The sequence below is a fragment of the Oncorhynchus clarkii genome, chromosome 10, assembly GCF_045791955.1.
Source record: "Oncorhynchus clarkii lewisi isolate Uvic-CL-2024 chromosome 10, UVic_Ocla_1.0, whole genome shotgun sequence".
NCBI classification, from domain to species: Eukaryota; Metazoa; Chordata; class Actinopteri; order Salmoniformes; family Salmonidae; genus Oncorhynchus; species Oncorhynchus clarkii.
Window position 1 is genome coordinate 36,690,199 of NC_092156.1, and position 20,767 is coordinate 36,710,965.

The window sequence follows — 20,767 nt, forward strand, 5'->3', positions numbered from 1 at the left end:
AATTGTCCCACCCATAGCTGCGGCAGCAGGAAGAATTAAGTCCAATAGTATGGGTCTTGCCTGTCCTAGCCACTTGGTAGCTCATCATATAAGACGTTTCTAGCCCCTTCTTATTAATGTTGTCTGTTGCTTTTATACATGTATTACTACTCAAAAATTGTCTTAATTCTCGCTCAAAAAACTTCTGTGGCTTATTTTTCAAATTGGCATGTTTCTAAATGTCTGCGCAAGAGTGAAGGTTTCATTGAGTTGTGAGATAGTACTTTTGCACATATAACACACTGTGGCTGAGAAAAGGCACTACTCCCAATATAAGTGAACCCCAAATCAATAGTAGTAGTAGTTCAAATCATATTTGCGCCTCTTCGATGGTCCAACGTCCCCGTCTGTTGTTCGTTGCTTTCCCGGGTAAGGGGTCAGTAGCTATTCGGCAGCATCAGATTCACAACTGTCCGTGTCCATGCTAGCTGGGCTAACAACAAACGTGGAATTACTGATGCTAGCATTGGATGTGCTCGTGACAGCAGAACAACTTGTGTCGTCAACAGGTGCAGTACTGCAGAATGAGCAGCAGCTACGTTTGGCTACATATGGACCGTTCGTGGAATTCCCTAGAGAGAGTAACGGTTAATGTGATTGGATGTTAATTATTTGACTAGGCTACCTGTATTTAACAATGTGTTGTTATTTCGCTGAACACTAGATGGTTTAATTTTATTTTTGATATTGAAACGAGGCGAGAGAAAAAAAACTCACCTAAATGTATAGCCCCTTTGGACTGATTGAAAATGTGAAGACATTTATTATTATTTTATATTATTTAAAAAAAATATATGTGAATTACATTTTTATTTGGCGTACCCATTTGGGAATAACTGGTATAAATCAACAAAGGGAAGGGGGAAATGTGTTCTGAAAGAGATAGAGAGCTGTGGGACAGTAGTGTAGAGACTCACCTTAGGAGCACCGAGTACAGGTTTCCTCCTCCTCTCTGTGTTGTAGAGGGAACACTCCACCTCACCTTTGGCCCGCCTGGTCTCCTCCATCACCCTAAACAACACAAACACACAGCTTCAGTCAGCCACTGGGGGATATCTGCCTAGGAAATCTTACAAACAGTCCTAGGCACAAATTTAAGAGGATGGACAGGAATGGTTAGAACAGAAGGTTCAAGGCCATCTCAGGTAGGCCCTCTGGTTATTTAGCCAGTCTCACCGGAGGACCCCTTGCTGGACTTCGTTGACAACCACCCTCCTGCTCCAGGCCAGCAGGTCCCTCTCTGTGGCCATCTGACTGCGAGGGGCGTTGTGGTGCATTTGACGCACCCCCTCCACCTGACCACTCCTCCTCAGGCCCACGTTAGGGGGCGATCCCACTACCTCTGCTCCCTCAACAGCTGCAAATGAGGGAAAACATTCAACTTGAATTCATGACTACAACATCTGAAATCCAATATGCAGATTCAATCCAATAAGAAGATTCAAGGGGCATCCCCATATGTACATTGAACAAAAATACAAAGTGCAACAATTTCAAAGATTTTACTGAGTTACAGTTCATATAAGGAAATAAATCAAGTGACTATCCTGCAGGTAAAGAAGCCGGATGTGGAGGTCCTGGCTTGGCGTGGGTACACGTGGTCTGCATTTGAGGCCAGTTGGACGTACTGCCAAATTCTCTAAAATGACGTTGGAGGCGGCTTATGGTAGGCTAATGAACATTCAATTCTCTGACAACAGCAATCCTGGAAATAGCAGTCCTGCAGTCAGCATGCCAATTGCATGCACCCTCAAAACTTGAGACATCTGTGGCATTGTGTAGTGTGACAAAACTGCACATTTTGGAGTGGTGTTTTATTGTCCCCAGCACAAACAGGGAGGTAAACAAATTTGTGGCCAAAATTTGAGAGAAATAAGCTTTTTGTGCGTATTTTATTTCAGCTCATGAAACATGGGACCAACACTTTACACGTTGCGTTTCTATTTTTGTTCAGTATAAATATGGTTACATGAGACTGACACGTACCACCCTCTCCTTCAGGCACTCCATCTTGGTCCCGCCTCTCATCCGGTTGGTTCTGCAACTCTCTGATCAGGACATCCAAAGGGCTTTCTCCGTGACCCTCCTCTGCTGTTTGCTGGCCGATCACTTGCTCAACCACCTCACCATCACCTAAGCAACAGAGAAGTAGGTTAGAAATCCCAATGTTACTCACATTTTGATTCCAGAGCCTAGTGAAGAATTATTGTTGAAACCACTAAGAAGCATTGGTAAGGAGGTTTACCATTCGCCATGTAGCCAAGCTGGGGTACCAGATGCTCATCCTTGCAGCTCTCCCTGCCGGGCACCAGGCGCTGGTAGTGGGTGGGGTGGGGATTACCGTCCACATCCACAAGGAAGGGAGGGGGCATAAGGTGGGGCGCCTGCTGGGTCTGCTCGTCCAGGACAAAGTTATTGGCGTCTCGGATTAGCGGCCTGAAGTCAGTGTGGAAGAACATTTGGTCAGGAATCTAGAGGAAGGATATGGAGGAAGAGGAGATTTGTTGTTATTTGAAACATTTTCTCTTTACAAGCGATACGATAATATGTAACTTACACATCTTTCTCCAAATGAGCCACGTGGAGAGGCCAGGGACTCACCTTCTCATAGGGTCTGCTGCAGCCAAAGCCAAAGATGAGCAGGTGGCCATGGGAGTCAGTGCAGGCAAAATGTTGTCCATCAGCTGAGAACTTACAGTCAAATACAGCTCCGTGACCTTGGCCCTCAATCTGAGACAGAGAGAGAAAGGCTTGTATGAATGTCTGCCAGGGTAAAACACAGCCACCAACACAGTCACCATGTAATCAATCTCCACCATGTTGAAGAAGTTGCGGATCTTGGATCCCTTGGAGAGGTCCCACATGTAGATGTTGCCGTCGTGGCCGGCAGAGAGCATGATGCGGTGGTCAAAGGGGTGGGCCTCCAGGACAAACACCTCATCATCATGACCCTGGAGGAGGAACAGCACATTCAGTCGTAACAGGTCTCACTCACTGAAGAGACCAGAAACATACAGGTAACTGCCAAAACAAAATAAATACTTGAGTAAATGAGGGATACAAAGTATTTTGAAAGCAGGTGCTTCCAAACAGGTGTGGTTCCTTAGTTAATTAAGCTATGAACATCCCATCATGCTTATGGTCATGTGATAAAATTCCCAGTTGCCCATTATTTTGGCTACCATGGCTAGAAGATATCTCAGTGACTTTGAAAGAGATTCTGGAGTGGCGCCTGAGACAACGTTTTCCACCACCATCAACAAAACACCAAATTATGGAATTTCTTGTGGAAGAAGAGTGTAGTATTCTTTTTAACAGAGTTCCAGACACTTGTAGAATCTATGCCACGGCGCATTGAAGGTGTTCTGGCAGCTCATGGTGGCCCAATGCCCTATTAAGATACTTTGTTAGTGTTTCCTTTATTTTGGCAGTTACCTGTATCTAGTATGTACAGTACCAGTCAAAAGTTTTTACACACCTACTCATGCAAACAATTTTCTACATTGTAGAATAATACCGAAGACATCAAAACTGTGAAATAACACATATGTAGTAACCAAAAAGTGTTAAACAAATCAAAATGTATTTTAGATTCTTCAAAGTAGCCACACTTTGCCTCGATGACAGCTTTGCAAACTCTTGGCATTCTCACAACCAGCTTCACCTGGAATGCTTTTCCAACAGTCTTGAAGGAGTTCCCACATATGCTGAGCACTTGTTGGCTGCTTTTCCTTCACTCCGCGGTCCAACTCATTCCAAACCATCTCAATTGGGTTAAGGTCAGGTGATTGTGGAGGCCAGGTCATCTGATAAAGCACTCCATCACTCTCCTTCTTGGTCATATAGCCCTTACACTGCCTGGAGGTGTGTTGGGTAATTTTCCTGTTGTTAAACAAATGATAGTGGTAAGCCATGCTGGTTAAGTGTGTCTTGAATTCTAAATAAATCACTGACAGTTTCACCAGCAAAGCACCCTCACACCTCCTCCTCCATGCTTCACCGTGGGAACCACACATGCAGAGATCTGTTCACCTAGCCTGCGTGTCACAAAGACACGGCAGTTGGAACCAAAAATCTCATATTTGGACTCATCAAACCAAAAAGAACAGATGTTTCTTGGCCCAAGCAAGTCTCTTCTTATTATTGGTGTCCTTTAGTCGTAGTTTCTTTGCAGCAATTCAACCATGAAGGCCTGATTCACAGTCTCCTCTGAACAGTTGATGTTGAGATGTGTCTGTTACTTGAACTCTGTGAAGCATTTATTTGGGCTGCAATTTCTGAGGCTTGTAACTCTAATGAACTTATCATCTGCAGCAGAGGTAACTCTGGGTCTTCCTTTCCTGTGGCGGTCCTCATGAGAGACAGTTTCATCATAACGCTTGATGGTTTTTGCGACTGCACTTGAAGAAACTTTCAAAGTTCTTGAAATGTTCCGGATTTACCGACCCTTAAAGCACGGCCCGGGGGCCGTATGCGGCCTGATTCAATATGACCCGGGAAATCATGCTCAGATCAAAGAATTTGCGATAGTAAAGTTTAGAAAAACATATTTGTTATTTCAATTAAAAGCACAATGAATACTCGCCTTTGTGTCATGATTTAACTCCCACCGCTTGTATGAGATTTATTTTGAAGGTACATATAAATAACAACTGCACGAGGACAGACAGTGACTGACAGGCTGACACACACGTTGCAGTTACAAATAGTAGCTAGCTAGAAATTGCACAAAAGTTAGTTTTTCAAAGAAAAGGAAAGCAGACAATGAATGTAGGCTGGACATTGAAATCTTTTTTTATTGGTGTATCAGGGAAAGCTGTGTGCTTAGTGTGCAAAGAGAGCATCGCTGTCTTGAAAGACTACAACTTGTCCCGACACTTCCAGACGAAGCATGCAGAGAAATATAGGAATATGTCTTCTGAGCAGAGGGCAAGTGCATCGAAAGAGTTGTTTTCTCAGTCGCAAAAGCAGCAAAGACTTTTTACAAAACTGCATTCAGCAAACAACAGAATTGCAAGAGCTAGCTATGTACTGTCCCATAAAATTGCTAAACATAGCAAGCCATTTGATGAGGGCGAATTCATTAAAGAATGTTTAATTGACTCTGCAGCAACACTTCTCCCGACAAGAAAGTGCTGTTTGAAAATGTTTCCTGTCAAGACGAACAGTGACACAGCGTGTCGAGGACATCGCAATGGAACAACAATTGAAAAACAGGTGAAATCCTTTACCTTATTTCTCCTTGGCCTTGGATGAGAGCAGTGATGCACGTGACACGGTGCAGTTGTCGATATTCTTACGAGGCATAACCCCAGACTTTGAAATGACAGAGGCGCTTGCTTCAGTGCAGTCAATGAAGAGCACAACCACAGGGAAAGATTTATTGGAGGAAAATAATAAGTCTGTGACAAAGCTGGGACTGAGTTTTGAAAAGTTATCCAGTGTGGCCACTGATAGGTACCCAAACGTGACAGGAAAAAACATTGGCCTTTTGAAAAGGATACAAGATCAAGTAGCTGAGCTGCTGAACCCAGATCAGAAAATAATTTTCCTGCATTGCATTATTCATCAGGAGGTGCAATGAAAATGAGCCATGTTGTAGATACAGTCACTAAAGTGGTAAACTTCAATAGAGCAAAATGTTTAAACCACAGGCAGGTTGGCTCACTGCTGGAAGAGAGAGTGGAGTCATGCAGATCTCCCCTACCACACAAATGTGAGATGGCTGAGTTTGGGGAAGGAACTTAAAAGGGTGTGGGACCTGAAGTCAGAGATTGCAGAGTTTTTTCAAATGAAAGGAAAATGTGGATTTCCCTTCACCGTGGACATCATGGCCCTCATAAATTAACTGAATTCCAAACTACAAGGGAAGGGCCTTTTTGCACATCAGATGTAGTCTTGTCAAAGCCTTCAAGAGAAAATTACTCCTCCTGACCCGCCAAGTAGAAGCCAACAATCTCACCCACCTTCCGACACTACTAGTCTGTTCGCTATCAGATGACCAGCAGGAGAAGTATACATCGCTGCTGCGTGCTTTGAGCGGTGAGTTTTCAAAGTGTTGGAAAATTACATGCTGTTGGTTTCCTCTCCTTTCACCTTCAATGTGGATAACGCTCCCACTGACCTGCAACTTGAGCTTATAGATCTTCAGTCTGATGTGATTGGATAACTATTCAAAACAATGTCACTGACGAGGTTCTATGCGTCTCTCGATGAACAAAATGCTGCAAAGATTAACAGTCATGCTCAGAAGATGTATGCACTGTTTGTGTCAACCTTGGTATGTGAACAGACATTTTCAGTGATGAAATATAAGCCAAGGCAGAGATCATCTCTTACGGACTAACCTCAGCAATCCTGTGCATAGTGACGTCAGAAACTATGCCTGACTTCACTGCTCTAGTCAATGTCCATCAGAGACTTCACTCCTCATACTGATTGAGTAGTTTAAATGTAATGTTGAGCTCTCGTTCTTGTGTTTTTGTGCATATCCGTTAACAAGAGTTCCGTATAAATCAGGCCTTCATGGTCGAATTGCTGCAAACCACTACTAAAGGACACCAATAATAAGAAGAGCCTTGTTTGGACCAAGAAACACCAGCAATGGACATTAGACCGGTGGAAATCTGGAGTCCAAATTGGAGATTTTTGGTTCCAACCGCTGTGTCTTTGTGAGATTCGGTGTGTGTGAATGGATGATCTCCGCATGTGTATTTCCCACCATAAAGCATGGAGGAGGAGGTGTTATGGTGTGGGGGTGCTTTGCTGATGACACCGTCTGTGATTTACTTAGAATTCAAGGCACACTTAACCAGCATGGCTAACACAGCATTCTGCAGCAATACGCCATCCCAGCTGGTTTGGGCTTAGTGGGACTATCATTTGTTTTTCAACAAGACAATGACCCAACACACCTCCAGGCTGTGTAAGGGCTATTTTACCGAGATGGAGAGTGATCTGCATCAGATGACCTGGCCTCCACAATCCCCCAACCTCAACCAAATTGAGATGTTTGGGATGAGTCGGACCACAGAGTGAAGGAAAAGCGGCCAACAATTGCTCAGCATATGTGGGAACTCTGTTGGAAAAGCATTCCAGGTGAAGCTGGTTGAGAGAATGCAGAGAGTGTGCAAAGCTGTCATCAAGGCAAAGGGTGGCTGTTTTGAAGAATCTGTTGAACACTTTTTTACTTACTACATGATTCTGCGTTATTTTCACTATTATTATAGAAAATATTAAAAACAGGAGATAGACATCTACTCACAGATAGCACATGCAGAAGCTGGCCCGTGGTGGAGCTCCACACTTTGAGCAGGTAGTTAGAGACCGCTGTGACAACCGTGCGGTCACCACGGTCCCAGGCCACCATTGTTGGCACCAGCTTGGTCTTGTCCTCGCCATTCACAACAGCAGTCCTGTGACAATTGCATACGTTAAATACATGCTAACCACTTACTAATGAGACAGAAACATAAACCTATTTGCTGCTGCACAGATGTCAATTCTGGACACTATTGCAGCTGGACAGCATTGTCTTACCCTGGCAGTCTAGTGGCTATGTCCAGAGTAATGCTCTTCCACTCCTGCTGCTGGTAATGCCATATCCTGACTGTGCCGTCACGACTACCACTCACAAACCTCAGGCTGGGACCAGACACAGCAGTTAGAAGCCACACAGCACCAAATCAAAATCGTTTTTATCTAAGTAAAGAGACAATTGCACACACTAACCTGTAACTGTTGTTACAAAACTGGACCACCACAACTTTGTCCTTGAAGAAGAGGTAGGAGTTAACAAAAGGAGTAGTGAGAAACAAACTATGAACAGTGCAAGTGCTCTATGATCTAGCTCCATTGATCCTCTCTCGCTCTTATGTCTGTCGCTCTCCATCTCGGTTCTTCTCTGCTCTTTGTCTTACCATGTGAGAGTCCAACTCAGAGAGCTTCATGGGTGTTTCAGAGCCAAGGTAATACACCCTGATTACATGATCCGTGCTGCCTGTGGCCAGGAACATCCCACCTGATTCAAAGAGCAAGGGAACAACACGTAAGTACATTAAACTAACAAACAGAACTAGTTCTGTGGCTTTGTGAAAACTTGCCTTGATCAAATAGTCATTTGAATTCAATAATTAACTCCATAATTCAGTGAAAAGGTGAAGTGGAATAAATGTAATGCAAAGCATGTTGTTTATTAGTGGCCACCTACCACAGCTGAAGGAGGAGGTGGAGATCTGGACCCCAGGCCTTGACCGCTCAATGAACTTGACTGGCCGGTCACTGAGGAGGAATCAGAACGCAATACAGGTTAGGTTCACCTAAACCACAATACAACTGATCGGTTGAAAAAAAAAAAAAAAAAACATTGCATTCTCATCCCATCGTTTTGCCTCAGACAAACTCTGCTGTCCAACACTTACACAAACTTCATGCTGAGCGAGTGCCATTGCCAGAAACACACCATGCCGTCTGCTCCGGTGGAGGCCAGGTACCGCATTGGTCCTTTAACCGCCGGACAAAACTGAGGAAGACAGGGGGCGTCACACACATTTCTCAAGCAGAAAGGGTCACAAAATTACGTTGTCAAAAACCAACAGGTTTCATGCAAGATATTTTACATGGCAGAAGGTAAATTCCTGAATATTGAAGGGAGTAACTAGGTTATTATTGCTTAGTTCTGAGGGCTGTCCTGACCTGTATGGAGGTGATGGAGGCTGCATGGCCCTGCAGCACAGTGATGGGGGCGCAGGTGCGCAGGCACCACACTCTGATGACCTTGTCACAGCTGGCTGAGGCGATTAGCGTGTTGTCATAGTTCACCGCCATGTCGGAGATCTCGGCCGCATGGCCACGCAGGGTGGACAGCAGCCGGCCATCATCTGTGGACCATATCTTTACCAGACAGTCATCAGAACCCTGGAAGGAGAGGGGTCACGATGAGACACCGGCAACATAGAGAATGACACACTTCAGAGGAAACTGACAACAACTGTCTTTGGTATTCCTTCTCTCCTCTTTTGTCAGACTCTTACTGTAAATATCCGTCTGCCACTGCGGTCGAAAGCCACACAGTACACAGAGGACAGGTGGCCCAGGATGCGCCTGTGCATCTTCACATGCTGATAGGTGTAGGATGGCAGAGCATGGCCGAAGCGGGCAGTGCCAGTAGCCTGGCGAGCACCCATGATGGACACTAGACGGCGAGAGAGTAGAGGTCAGTTGCGCGGAGGTTAAATGATTTACAAATACTTAAATATGTATTGTTCTGTAGTGTTACCAATAGTTTACATGTTTCAGGGATATATGTTTATTAATGGGATACTGTGAGATTCAATTAATCTACTTACTCAGAGTCAGATGAACTCGTGGACACTAATTTTGTCTTGGTGTGAAGTATAAAGGAAGTTAGAGGGTACTTTTGCTGGTGTACCTGTAGACTTCTAGTCATTGTGCTAACGCTAGTTAGCATTGGCTTGCGAAACTACCTCCAACTTCCTTCATACTGCACGCAAAGCCATATAAATGGTGTCTACGAGTTCATCTGATTCAGGCTTAATTGCCAGAATTTCGCAATTTTCCTTTTGAAAGCACAGCTTACCGATGCTGGGGGGCTTCACAAAGCTGACTGGGGGTTCTGGGGGTCGACCCCGGTGGAGCGCAGCAACAGCAGTTCCGCTCCATTCTGTGTGGCTACAACCTAACAGACAAAAAGGCAGGCATGATTCTAATGCATTACAGACTGTATGACCTGGGACATTTATTCTGCATCTGTGTAACCAAATACCTATGTAGGGATTATGACATTAGTTAGTCTTTGATGATGAGAGAGAGAAACAGTGAAGAGACGAGGGCTCACTTTTAGCTGTGCGAAGCAAAGACTGCCTTCCCAAACCCAGGAGGGTTTGGACCCCAGGGACACTAGGTGGGGCCTCCTTGTCTATGAGAGGACCGATCTGCTGGCATACTCTCAGCAGGTAGTCTGCAGGGATGTGCTGGTTCAAGATCACCTGTGGACACATGAGGGAAAACAGTCATCAGATAGACCTGTGTGAGTGGAATCAGTAGTGAAACGTCATCAAAGCAACATCAATATACCGGAATAGGACCATATCCCTAGCCACTTAGATATCTTACATTTACAACCTATACAGTGAAGACTCATCATCATAAGTTAGATGTTATGTTCTGTCAGTAAAACATTCACACGGTAGGTCAGAAAGTGCAGTGTGAGCACAAAATATGCAACTCCAAATGAAGGCCTCTTTACACCGTGGCTGGGGTCAATTCGAATGGAAAGCAGTCAATTTTTAGGAAGTAAACTTAAATAATTCAAAATGCGAAAAAGCACCATCTATTTTAAAATACTTCAATAAATGGAGGAGTAAAAGCCATTTATTTCAAAAGGTTTTCAATTTTGGATTTTTAAATGAAAATCACTTCCTGCCTTCGAATGGACCCCAGTCCTGCTTTACACTTCACAACTTTGATGACACATACTAGTTCCAGGAAAGATACTTCCGTAGTGTAAAGAGACAGAGTTAAATTCAAATCTCGAGAAATGTCTCCCATACTACCTCAGGGCATCTACACCATATACCCACCCCATGAGTTGTATAGTGTAAAGACAATGGCTCTCCCTCACCATGTCCCTGCAAGAATGAACTTTATAGTTAGAATTTCTATCCTTATTTTGTTTGTCTATATACTGTGGTATTTACAGTAGGCTAATAGGTGCACACACAACATGTAAAATGTTGGTCCCATGTTTCATGATCTGAAATAAAAGATCCCAGAAATGTTTCATACCACAAAAAGCTTATTTCTCTAAAATGTTGTGCACAAATTTGTTTACATCCCTGTTAGTGAGCATTTCTCATTTTCCAAGATAATCCAGCCACCTGACAGGTGTGGCATATCAAGAAGCTGATTAAACAGCATGATCATTACACAAGTGCACCTTGTGCTGGGGACATTAAAAGGCCCCTATAAATGTGCAGGTTTGCCACAACACCACAGATGTGCAATTGGCATGCTGACTGAACGGATGTCCACCAGAGGTGTTGCCAGATAATTTAATGATAGTTTCGCTACCAGAAGCCACCTCCAACATTGTTTTAGAGAATTTGGCAATACGTCCAACTCGCCTCAGAACCACATGTAACCACGCCAGCCCAGGACCTCCACATCCGGCTTCTTCACCTGCGGGATCGTCTGAGACCAGTCACCCGGACAGCTGATGAAACTGAGGAGTATTTCTGTCTGTAATAATAATCCCTAGTGAGTGGGCCTATACCCTTCCAGGCCCACCCATGGCTGAACTCCTGCCCAGTCATGTGAACTCTATAGATTAGGGCCAAATTCATTTATTTCAATTGACTGCTTTCCTTATTTGAACTGTAACTCTGTGAAATCATTGCATTTATATCTTTGTTGAGTATAGTTAAATTCAACATTTGCTACATTGCGTGACAGTTTGTACTGAACACCATGTTTCCCCAAGACGGTGCGCATCGTTCTTCAACAGCCTTCTTGAGGTACATTTGCTTCTGTTTGGTGGGTGTGGCCTGCTCAATATGGATGTGACCATTGAAATCGCAAAACTCGTGCAACCATAATTGCACCGCTCAACTGGTCGTTCAGTACCATTTACGTTGAATTAAACACTGAACCCCGTTTTGTCGTATTGAATGCACCCCAGGAATGTGGCTTTGGTCACACCACATCAAAGGCCAACTTAGCTAACGTAAGGATAGTGTAAACAGAAAAGTTGTACATCTGATGTTGAAGAGAGATCGATCTGCTGAACAATTCATCAAATGGCCACCTGGACTGTTTACATTGACAACCCCCCCTTGGTTTTTACACTGCTGCTACTCACTGTTAATTATCTATGCATCTATGTATGCATACCCCTACCTACATGTACAAATTACCTTGCCTAACCTGTACCCCCACACATTGACTCATTACTGGTACCCCCTGTATATAGCCTCTGTTATTGTATCGTGTTACTTTTAAAAAAAAAAAACGTTTTTACTTTAGTTTATTTAGTAAATGTTTTCTTAACTGCATTGTTGGTTAAGGGCTTGTAGTAAGCGTTTCACTGTAAGGTCTACTACACCGGTTGTATTCGGTGCATGTGACAAATACAATTTGATTTGATCTTGACTTCAAAAGTGCAGTTGTTTTCACATTTTGGATTCAGGGTTCTCCCCAAAGAATGCGAAAAAATCCTGGAGTGAAACATGACATTAATATGCCCTCTATAACAAGTCATACAGTTGTAAACAGGTAGTTGTTGCCTGTATGAATTTAGTTAGTACACACAGTCAGACAAAGTGAGCGATCTCGACAGCCAAGGCCAATCAGAATCACCATCCTTCTCTTCTCCCCGGCTGGCTCAAATAGTAACTGCGATTTCATTGGCTGTATGCTAAGATTGACGTTCTCCAAGCCTTTGTACAACCTCGTTCTGTTTGCCCTCGTTTAACCCCTCTTTGCACACACAAAACGGCAATAAAATTGATATATTTGGTCAGAAATTAAGTAATCAAATGCCGGCTATTACTACAATGCACAGTTGGTGTGAAAATAACACACTATCATCCATCAATTAAATCCAAAGATTTAAAAGCCGGGAAATATTGATATAAAAACGTACCTATATTATTGAAAACGGTTACTGGACTGATTAGATTAAGAACTTATTATAATAACACTCACCCAGTCTTGGAAGTTTCGTTTGTATTGTTTGCCGTCCCAACTCCATCGTTTCGGGATCAACTAGAAGGGAGACACGCGGTTAAATAATTGCATCAAACCACAAATACAATAATGTATTTGATATACTGTTAATGCCTCTATCAATAAAAGTGTACCATGCCAATAAAAATAGAAAGCAGTCAATATCGCGGAAACGAAACGTGAGAACAAGCTAATACAGACGAGAGCGGCGCAGCTTACCTCATACTCTTCTAGTTCCTCAACCAGTATCTATGGAGAGACAGTTGCTAGTATTTATCACACATTCAGTTATATTTAGCTAGTTAGCAATTGTAGCTATCAAAGTTCTTGATATAACTTGTCATTCGTACCTGTGCCGATTTTTTACACGGTCCCGACTGGAGAAATCTAGCAATGAGGTAATACAATTCTGAAAATGCAGAGGCGCATTAATTAGCCATTCAATAGCTACGCTATCCAGGTAGTTAACTAGCCAGCTAACATTAGCTAACTAGTTAGCTAGGCTAACTAATATAAGCCCTAAAGTGTTTGCGTTCATATTTTAATAGAGAAATAAACACTCAGCACCCACCAGCTTCGATTTCTGAACACTGTTCTTCTGCCATCACTTGATAAGAACACCGACATTTGATTAATTAATGTGTATTTGTAGAATAGCCACAATAATTATTTCCACAGCAGCGTTCGGCCTTTTCCTTTCTCAAGCTAGCTAGCTAGCTGTATCTCACCGCCTTGTGCTTTGTTAGCGCCCTCCCGCGACCAATGAGAGCAAATCTGCAATTCCAGCACGCGCCGCTTGGTGTCCATACCACCTGGTTTTGGAGGGCAGGTCATACAGTACTGAGCCCTTGATCATGATTACTCTCAGTTCCATTACATGACATATAAGATTAAAAGTAATTGGATGAAGGCCTCTTCTGTATGGGGGAGTTTCGTTAAGAGCCCCGCCGGTCATTCTGAACATTAACACGCATTGCTTGTGGTAAGCAGAAATGTCTAAGATTTTACTGAGTTACATACAGTTCATTTAAGGAAATCAGTCAATTGAAACAAATTAATTAGGCCCTAATCTATGTATTTCACATGACTGGGAATACAGATATATATCTGTTGGTCACAGATACCTTAAAAAACAACTAGTAGGGCGTGGATTAGAAAACCAGTCAGTACCTGGTGTGACCACCATTTGCCTCATGCAGGGTGACACATCTCCTTCGCATAGAGTTGATCAGGCTGTTGATTGTGGCCTGTTGAATGTTGTCCCACTCTTCAATGGCAGTGCGAAGTTGCTGGACATATAGTTGGTACTGGAACACGCTGTCTTACACGTCGATCCAGAGCATCCCAAACATGCTCAATGGGTGACATGTCATGGTGAGTATTCAGGCCATGAAAGAACTGGGACATTTTCAGCTTCCAGGAATTGTGTACAGATCCTTGCGACATGGGTCTGTGCATTATCATGCTGAAACATGAGGTGATGGTGGTGGATGAATGGGGCGACAATGGGCCTCAGGATCTCGTCACGGTACGTCTGTGCATTCTAATTGCCATTGATAAAATGCAATTGTGTTCGTTGTCCGTAGCTTATGCCTGCCCATACCATAACCCCACCGTCACCATGGGGAAGCACACAGCTAATCTTCTCTGAGACGGTTACCCACAGTTTCATCAGCTGTCCGGGTGGGAGGTCTCAGATGATCCTGCAGATGAAGAAGCTGGATGTAGAATTCCTGGACTGGAGTTGTTACATGTGGTCTGCGGTTGTGAGGCCGGTTGGACATACTGCCAAATTCTCTAAAACGACGTTGGAGGGACTTATGGTAGAGACATGAACATTCAATTATCTGGCAACAGCTCTGGTGGACATTCCTGCAATCAGTATGCCAATTGTGCACTCCCTCAACTTGAATCATCTGTGGCATTGTGTTGTGAAAAATTGCACATTTTAGTGGCCTTTTATAGTCCCCAGCACAAGGTGCACCTGTGTAATGATCATGCTGTTTAATCAGCCTCTTGATATGCCACACTTGTCAGGTGGATGGATTATCTTGGCAAAGGAGAAATGCTCACTAACAGTGATATAAACAAATTTGTGCACATCATTTGAGAGAAATACGCTTTTTGTGCATATGGAACTGGGATCTTTTACTTCAGCTCATGAAATCAACACTTTACATGTTGCGTTTATACAGTGCATTCGGAAAGTATTCAGACCCGTTGACTTTTTCCACCTTTTGTTAAGTTATAGCCTTATTCTAAAATTGATTACATAGTTTTTTTCCCCCTCAATCTACACACAATACCTCATAATGAAAAGCAAAAACAGGATCTTAGAAATGTTTGCAAATGTATTAAAAATAAAGAACTGAAATAAATTTACCTAAGTATTCAGACCCTTTACTCAGTACTTTGTTGAAGCACCTTTGGCAGCGATTACAGCCTCAAGTCTTCTTGGGTATGACGCTACAAGCTTGACACACTTGTATTTGAGGAGTTTCTCCCATTCTTTGCGGATCCTCGCAAGCTTCATGTTGGATGGGGAGCTTGGCTGCACAGCTATTTTTGATCAGGTTCATCTCTCGGCTCTGCCTGGACCACTCAAGGACATTCAGAGACTTGTCCCGAAGCCACTCCTGAGTTGTCTTGGCTGTGTGCTTAGGGTAGTTGTACTGTTGGAAGGTGAACCTTTGCCCCAGTCTGAGGTCCTGAGCACTCTGGAGCAGGTTTTCATCAATGATTTTTCTGTACTTTGGTCTGTTTATCTTTCCCTCGATCTGGTCTTACAGTCCCTGCCGCTGAAAAACAGCATGGTGCTGCCACCACCATGCTTCACCATAGGGATGGTGTCAAGTTTCCCCCAGATGTGACGCTTGGCATTCAGGTCAAATAGTTCAATTTTGGTTTCATCAGACCAGAAAATCTTGTTTCTTATAGTGTGGAGAGTCCTTTAGGTGCATTTTGGCAAAGTCCAAGGAGGCTGTCATGTGCCTTTAACTGAGGAGTGGCTTCCGTCTAGCCACTCTACCATAAAGGCCTGATTGGAATGCTGCAGAAATAGTTGTCCTTCGAGAAAGTTCTCACATGTCCACAGAGCCACTCTGGAGAGCTGTCAGTGACCATCAGGTTCTTGGTCACCTCCCTGACCAAGGCCATTCTCCCCCGATTGCTCAGTTTGGCCAGGAGGCCAGCTCTATGAAGAGTCTTGGCGGTTCCACACTTCTTCCATTGACGAATGATGGAGGCCACTGTGTTCTTGGGAACCTTCAATGCTTGAGACATTTTTTGGTACCCTTCCCCAGATCTGTGCCTCGACACAATCCTGTCTCAGAGCTCTACGGACAATACCTTCGACCTCATGGCTTGGTTTTGCTCTGACATGCGCTGTCAACTGTGGGACCTTTTATATAGACAGGTGTGTGCCTTTCCAAATCATGTCCCGTACCTGCTGTTTTCGACTCTCTGTACCGCACCCGCTGTCTCTAACTATGAATGCTTGGCTTTGAAAAGCCAACTGACATTTACTCCTGATGCACCTGTTGCAACCTCTAAAACCACTAAGATTATTATTTGACCCTGCTGGCCATCTATGAACATCTTGGCCATATACTGTTACATATACTGGCACAGCCAGAAGAGGACTGGCCACCTCTGGTTCCTCTCTCAGCTTCTGCCTTTCTAGGGAGTTTTTCCTAGCCACCATGCTTCTACATCTGCATTGCTTGCTGTTTGGGGTTTTAGGCTGGGTTTCTGTATAGCACTTTGTGACATCAGCTGATGTAAAAAGGGCTTTATGAATAAATTTGATTGACGTCCAATCACTTGAATTTACCACAAGTGGACTCCAAGTTGTAAAAACATATCAAGGATGATCAATGGAAACAGGATGCACCTGAGCTGTTTTGACTCATAGCAAAGGGTCTGAATACTTATATACATTTGCTGACATTTCTAAACCTCTTTTCGCTTTGCCATTATGGGAGATTGCGTGTATATAGAGGGAATTTAAAAGAAGGATATAGAAAAAGTCAAGGGGTCTGAATACTTTCCGAATGCACTGTATTTTTGTTCAGTATAATTTCAAATAAACAAACAAGTAAGGCTATTATACTTTTCTTGTGATGAGTAAGTTCTATTTTCTTGCCTTCACTACATGACACAAGCTGAACTGGTTTAGCATATACCTCAAAATATTAAAATAGTTGTAACTTCCAAGCAGCAGTACAGGTTTTTTTTTCAGACAAGCACAAAACTTACCATAAAGCTACTAGTTGGAGCATGATTACAAATTTGCATGTCAAACAATCATAATGTATAGAACTGAAAAGTGTCATGCTTTTGCAAGACAGATAATGTCTTTGTGGTTATTTGTGCTGGCACGATACCTAGGGTCCTTTCAGTCAAATGTTTTATTTTGGTCAGCAAATAGTGACTGCGACATGTCGCCAAATCCAGTAGGTTGTAAAATGCTACCTTTGACCACAATCTGTTATAAGAATGTTAACTATATATCAGTATTACAATAATATACATACCACAATAACAATCAGAACAACTGGTTGGCTAGATGGTCTACTATTGAGTTTAGATATGGTAATGATACAGTAATAATGAAAAGTAAAGTCATGAGACCTTGCGCAACCTCATGAGAAATTACTATTTTATTAAATTCCAATTAAATATCCAGAACTTCAGTGGGAACACAGCTGCATATTTCAATAGATTAATTTTCAGTGTTAAAATCCCAACATTTGTTTCAAAAAGTATAATCAACTTCCAACAAGCCTCTTCCTCTGTTTAAATAATTTGTGTCAAAATAATTCAGAGCAAGTTTATTTAAAAAGCAGGTATGCCCACATTAGTGAAATTTAAAAAATGTTCTGCTTAATCTCCAGCACAACATCAACATATGTGAAAATGTGGGGGTTCTATGTTTTGTGATAAAAAAACGGAGGAAGTGTCCAATTAGTAGCTAATGATGGTAACTAATTTGTTAAAATCACACCATGCACACTGATGGTGTCATTGAAAATATTCCTATTTTTTAACAAAACAAACTAGCAATTTTCACATGTTGTTGCGGTGGTCCTCGAGATGATGAATATGAAGTTGAAAAATTGTGAAATTGTCCTTTAAGCCTGGAATGTTTAAAATGTTTCCAAGATTGCTTACAGACAATCAAGTTGAAAATAAGTAAACACCTCCCAAAGAAAAACCACTGTACATAAAGGGTAAAAATACAACCACCTACAAAAGTGAAATGTTATGAGTTGGTGAACCTACAATGTGACACTATACCACCTGCAATTAGTCTGCCATCCAGCATTATTTTTTAAAGTCCCAACAAGGTACCAAAACTAATAAATAAACAAAACCGTAATTATGTTTGCTTAAAAACACTTTATGACCACTGCACAACAGAACAATCCTCCATATTTAGCTGTGTTTTGAGCTAAAACCCTGTACCAATAATTACAAAATTGTTGATAAAAATATTCCTCTGTTAAGGTAATGGATGTTTTAGGGATAACATATGAGACTTGGGGGCCATACAAGGGATGGACGGACGGTAGTAGTGCTACTCAGTCTTCTCTTCTGGAGTCTCTACCTGTAAGGTGACAAAAGAGCCATTCACTGTGATACACTGAGAATCCTGAATGATTAATGCTTTTAGATGGATTTGCCTACAGAAATAGTAAGATACAACAACTAACTAAAAACATCTACCTTCAACCTTGGTAAAAGAAATGGGACTGTGTATCACTGATATGGCATGACATACTTCATCTGTCTTGATCTCGCCATTTTCTGTCTGGGTCTCCTCTTTAGGCTCCTCGACCGCTGCTGCCTTCGCCTTCTTCTTGTTATTTACTTCTTTTTCTTTCTGTGGGGTCAATATACATGCATATATGTCAAATTGTCTCTGCCTGGCACCTCGGAATCAAGAAATTGTCTAAACATTTAATATGGGAATGTGCCAGAAAGAGCACAATGACATATTAAACACATGATAGGCATAATTATACTTAATCATGTAAATGAGTAGATATTGAAAGCAGGTAAATATTACCTTAGCTGGCTTTTTTGGATTTGGTGATGGTTTTGAAGGTACTGGTTTCTGAAAAATACAGAAGACTATATTGGTTCTCAAAGCAATGAATTGCATACCACGAAACAGGACATAAAACACATTATAGAATTTTAAAAAGTGGTGCTTATGCCCTTTATCAAATAATCACAATTCCAAAAGGAAGCTGTAAAAAAGTTAAAATAAATGTAAAAAATAATTGACTCACCGATGACAACCGTGCAGATCTCCTTGAAGGCTAATGTAATGGAAAATAATACTACTCAAAGGTGTGTGACAACATTTCTAAAGAAATTGAATGAGGATGCTTGATGTATTTTCATAATGCAGACAATTGAATATTTCCCTATTTCAAGAATGCATTATCTTTTAACTATTGGGAGTATTTTCTCAAATAATTTGATAAAATCACCAGTGATCACCATTGAGGATTTTAATCATGGTGAAGATTACAACCTGTAGCCTATTCAACAAGGGTGATATTCAGTGTGTGTATAACTTACCTCCTCCTTGACATCGCCAACAGCTCCCTGCAAAATTTATGAAAAATACATTATTTAAGATGATAGATATGCATGCTTTTGTTTCCCAACATAATATCGCTGAATATTTACTTATCTATTGTCTAAAATGAGTAACTGCAAGTTGACAAACTTACTTAGCCCCTTGCAAACATAGGCGATAGCTTCCACTTTGCCCAAACAGACAGCCTCTACTCATTCTAGAAGAGCGCTTCAAATTATATGCGTTGAGTAGCAGAAGCAGTTGCACCATTACTTTTAAGTGGGGCATTAGTCTTCATCGGTTTTCGCCAAATGTATAAGGGGGAGGGGCAGAATCAATTGGGTTCCGCCATCTGGTGATAAGGGGGAATACACCCATTTAACGCGATGAACAAAGAAATCATTCAAATAATTTACATTTGCGACGGTCTTAAAATGAAATTATCGAGGATTTTTTTTTTATTAAGTAAAAACTATACCCTCCTCGATGCTGATTTACACGCTCTAACTGTCAAAAGGCATCCGTTTTGTTTCGCTGTGTTCGAGATGGATGGGATGGGAACTGCAAAGCATGGCTGCTTGTGGTTTCAATAGCATGGAGATCCAGTCTGGTTTCAGACAAGATTGTTTACGCCTCTTAAATAAATCGCAAAATACATTCTAAATTCGGGAAAATACGGCGATATTTGCAAACCAAAAAAATCGAATAATTATTTCAAATAGTTTTTTTTACAAGAGTGAACAAATTCGAACGCTTCATAATATCACTGATTTATACGGGCAAAAAGTATATCCGCATACTAATCTAAGCTCTACATACCTTTCTCTTGGGCATGTTGGAATGTAGGTTCTCTTCTTCAATTAAACTAAAGACCTATATTTTGTGATTGAGTTCACAGTTTGTAGAGAGTGACGTTCTATTATTACTAATACTGTAGTAAACATATAGCACATTAAACCCAGTGGTTGGATGGGGGTGGGGATAGGTGCGGTTAAATGGTGACTGATGTTATGCTTGGCCAATCAAAGGATGGCATAAGGTGTCTGAAAAATAAAGATTTTTAACTTAGTTAATTTACGCGCCAAATTCCTAGTGAACGTGAATGATGTATTCATGTTTTGTAACAGTATCCACTGACTGGCGCATGACATACGTTATAATGTTGCAATTGTGCAAGCATTCGTGCGCTTAACCAGTGTTGTAGTACTCGAGACCACATATTGAGTTTCTCGGTCTTGGATACAGTTGTACTCGGTCTTGACTCGGTATCGGACACGTAATTTCTTTCAGTGAGCATAGCCTTTCTATTGAGAAAGGCCGCCGTAGAAGGCCGCCGTAGGCAGACATGGCTCTCAAGAGAAAAGACAGGCTATGTGCACACTGCCCACAAAA

General features: G+C 42.2%; 2 protein-coding genes across 3 annotated transcripts in view; both read right to left on the reverse strand.

Annotated features, from left to right (window-relative positions):
• Nucleotides 1-13,544, reverse strand: part of LOC139418404 (bromodomain and WD repeat-containing protein 3-like) — a 33,775-nt gene extending 20,231 nt beyond the window's left edge. Inside the window, exons 1-20 of one of the 2 annotated variants that reach the window (XM_071167806.1) lie at nt 13,355-13,544; nt 13,134-13,192; nt 13,003-13,032; nt 12,763-12,822; nt 9,896-10,046; nt 9,638-9,736; nt 9,072-9,232; nt 8,734-8,955; nt 8,460-8,560; nt 8,249-8,319; nt 7,959-8,059; nt 7,771-7,811; nt 7,579-7,683; nt 7,304-7,454; nt 2,856-2,990; nt 2,641-2,769; nt 2,285-2,510; nt 2,026-2,172; nt 1,216-1,396; nt 957-1,050 (exon numbers count right to left, since the gene is read on the reverse strand). In XM_071167806.1, the coding sequence (XP_071023907.1) occupies nt 957-1,050; nt 1,216-1,396; nt 2,026-2,172; nt 2,285-2,510; nt 2,641-2,769; nt 2,856-2,990; nt 7,304-7,454; nt 7,579-7,683; nt 7,771-7,811; nt 7,959-8,059; nt 8,249-8,319; nt 8,460-8,560; nt 8,734-8,955; nt 9,072-9,232; nt 9,638-9,736; nt 9,896-10,046; nt 12,763-12,822; nt 13,003-13,032; nt 13,134-13,192; nt 13,355-13,388 (2,298 nt within the window). In that variant the 5' untranslated portion in view covers nt 13,389-13,544. The remainder of the gene's footprint in view (nt 1-956; nt 1,051-1,215; nt 1,397-2,025; nt 2,173-2,284; nt 2,511-2,640; nt 2,770-2,855; nt 2,991-7,303; nt 7,455-7,578; nt 7,684-7,770; nt 7,812-7,958; nt 8,060-8,248; nt 8,320-8,459; nt 8,561-8,733; nt 8,956-9,071; nt 9,233-9,637; nt 9,737-9,895; nt 10,047-12,762; nt 12,823-13,002; nt 13,033-13,133; nt 13,193-13,354) is intronic. The other variant, XM_071167807.1, reaches the window with a different exon arrangement.
• Nucleotides 13,545-17,412: 3,868 nt separating this feature from the next.
• On the reverse strand, nt 17,413-20,379 carry LOC139418406 (non-histone chromosomal protein HMG-14A-like). Its single transcript, XM_071167808.1, has 6 exons — nt 20,195-20,379; nt 19,375-19,401; nt 19,080-19,109; nt 18,854-18,901; nt 18,566-18,667; nt 17,413-18,391 (listed from the first exon to the last, which is right to left on the reverse strand). The coding sequence occupies exons 1-6, from the start codon at nt 20,207-20,209 to the stop codon at nt 18,362-18,364; spliced, it is 252 nt and encodes an 83-aa protein (XP_071023909.1). The 5' UTR covers nt 20,210-20,379; the 3' UTR covers nt 17,413-18,361.
• Between the last annotated feature and the right edge of the window lie 388 nt (nt 20,380-20,767).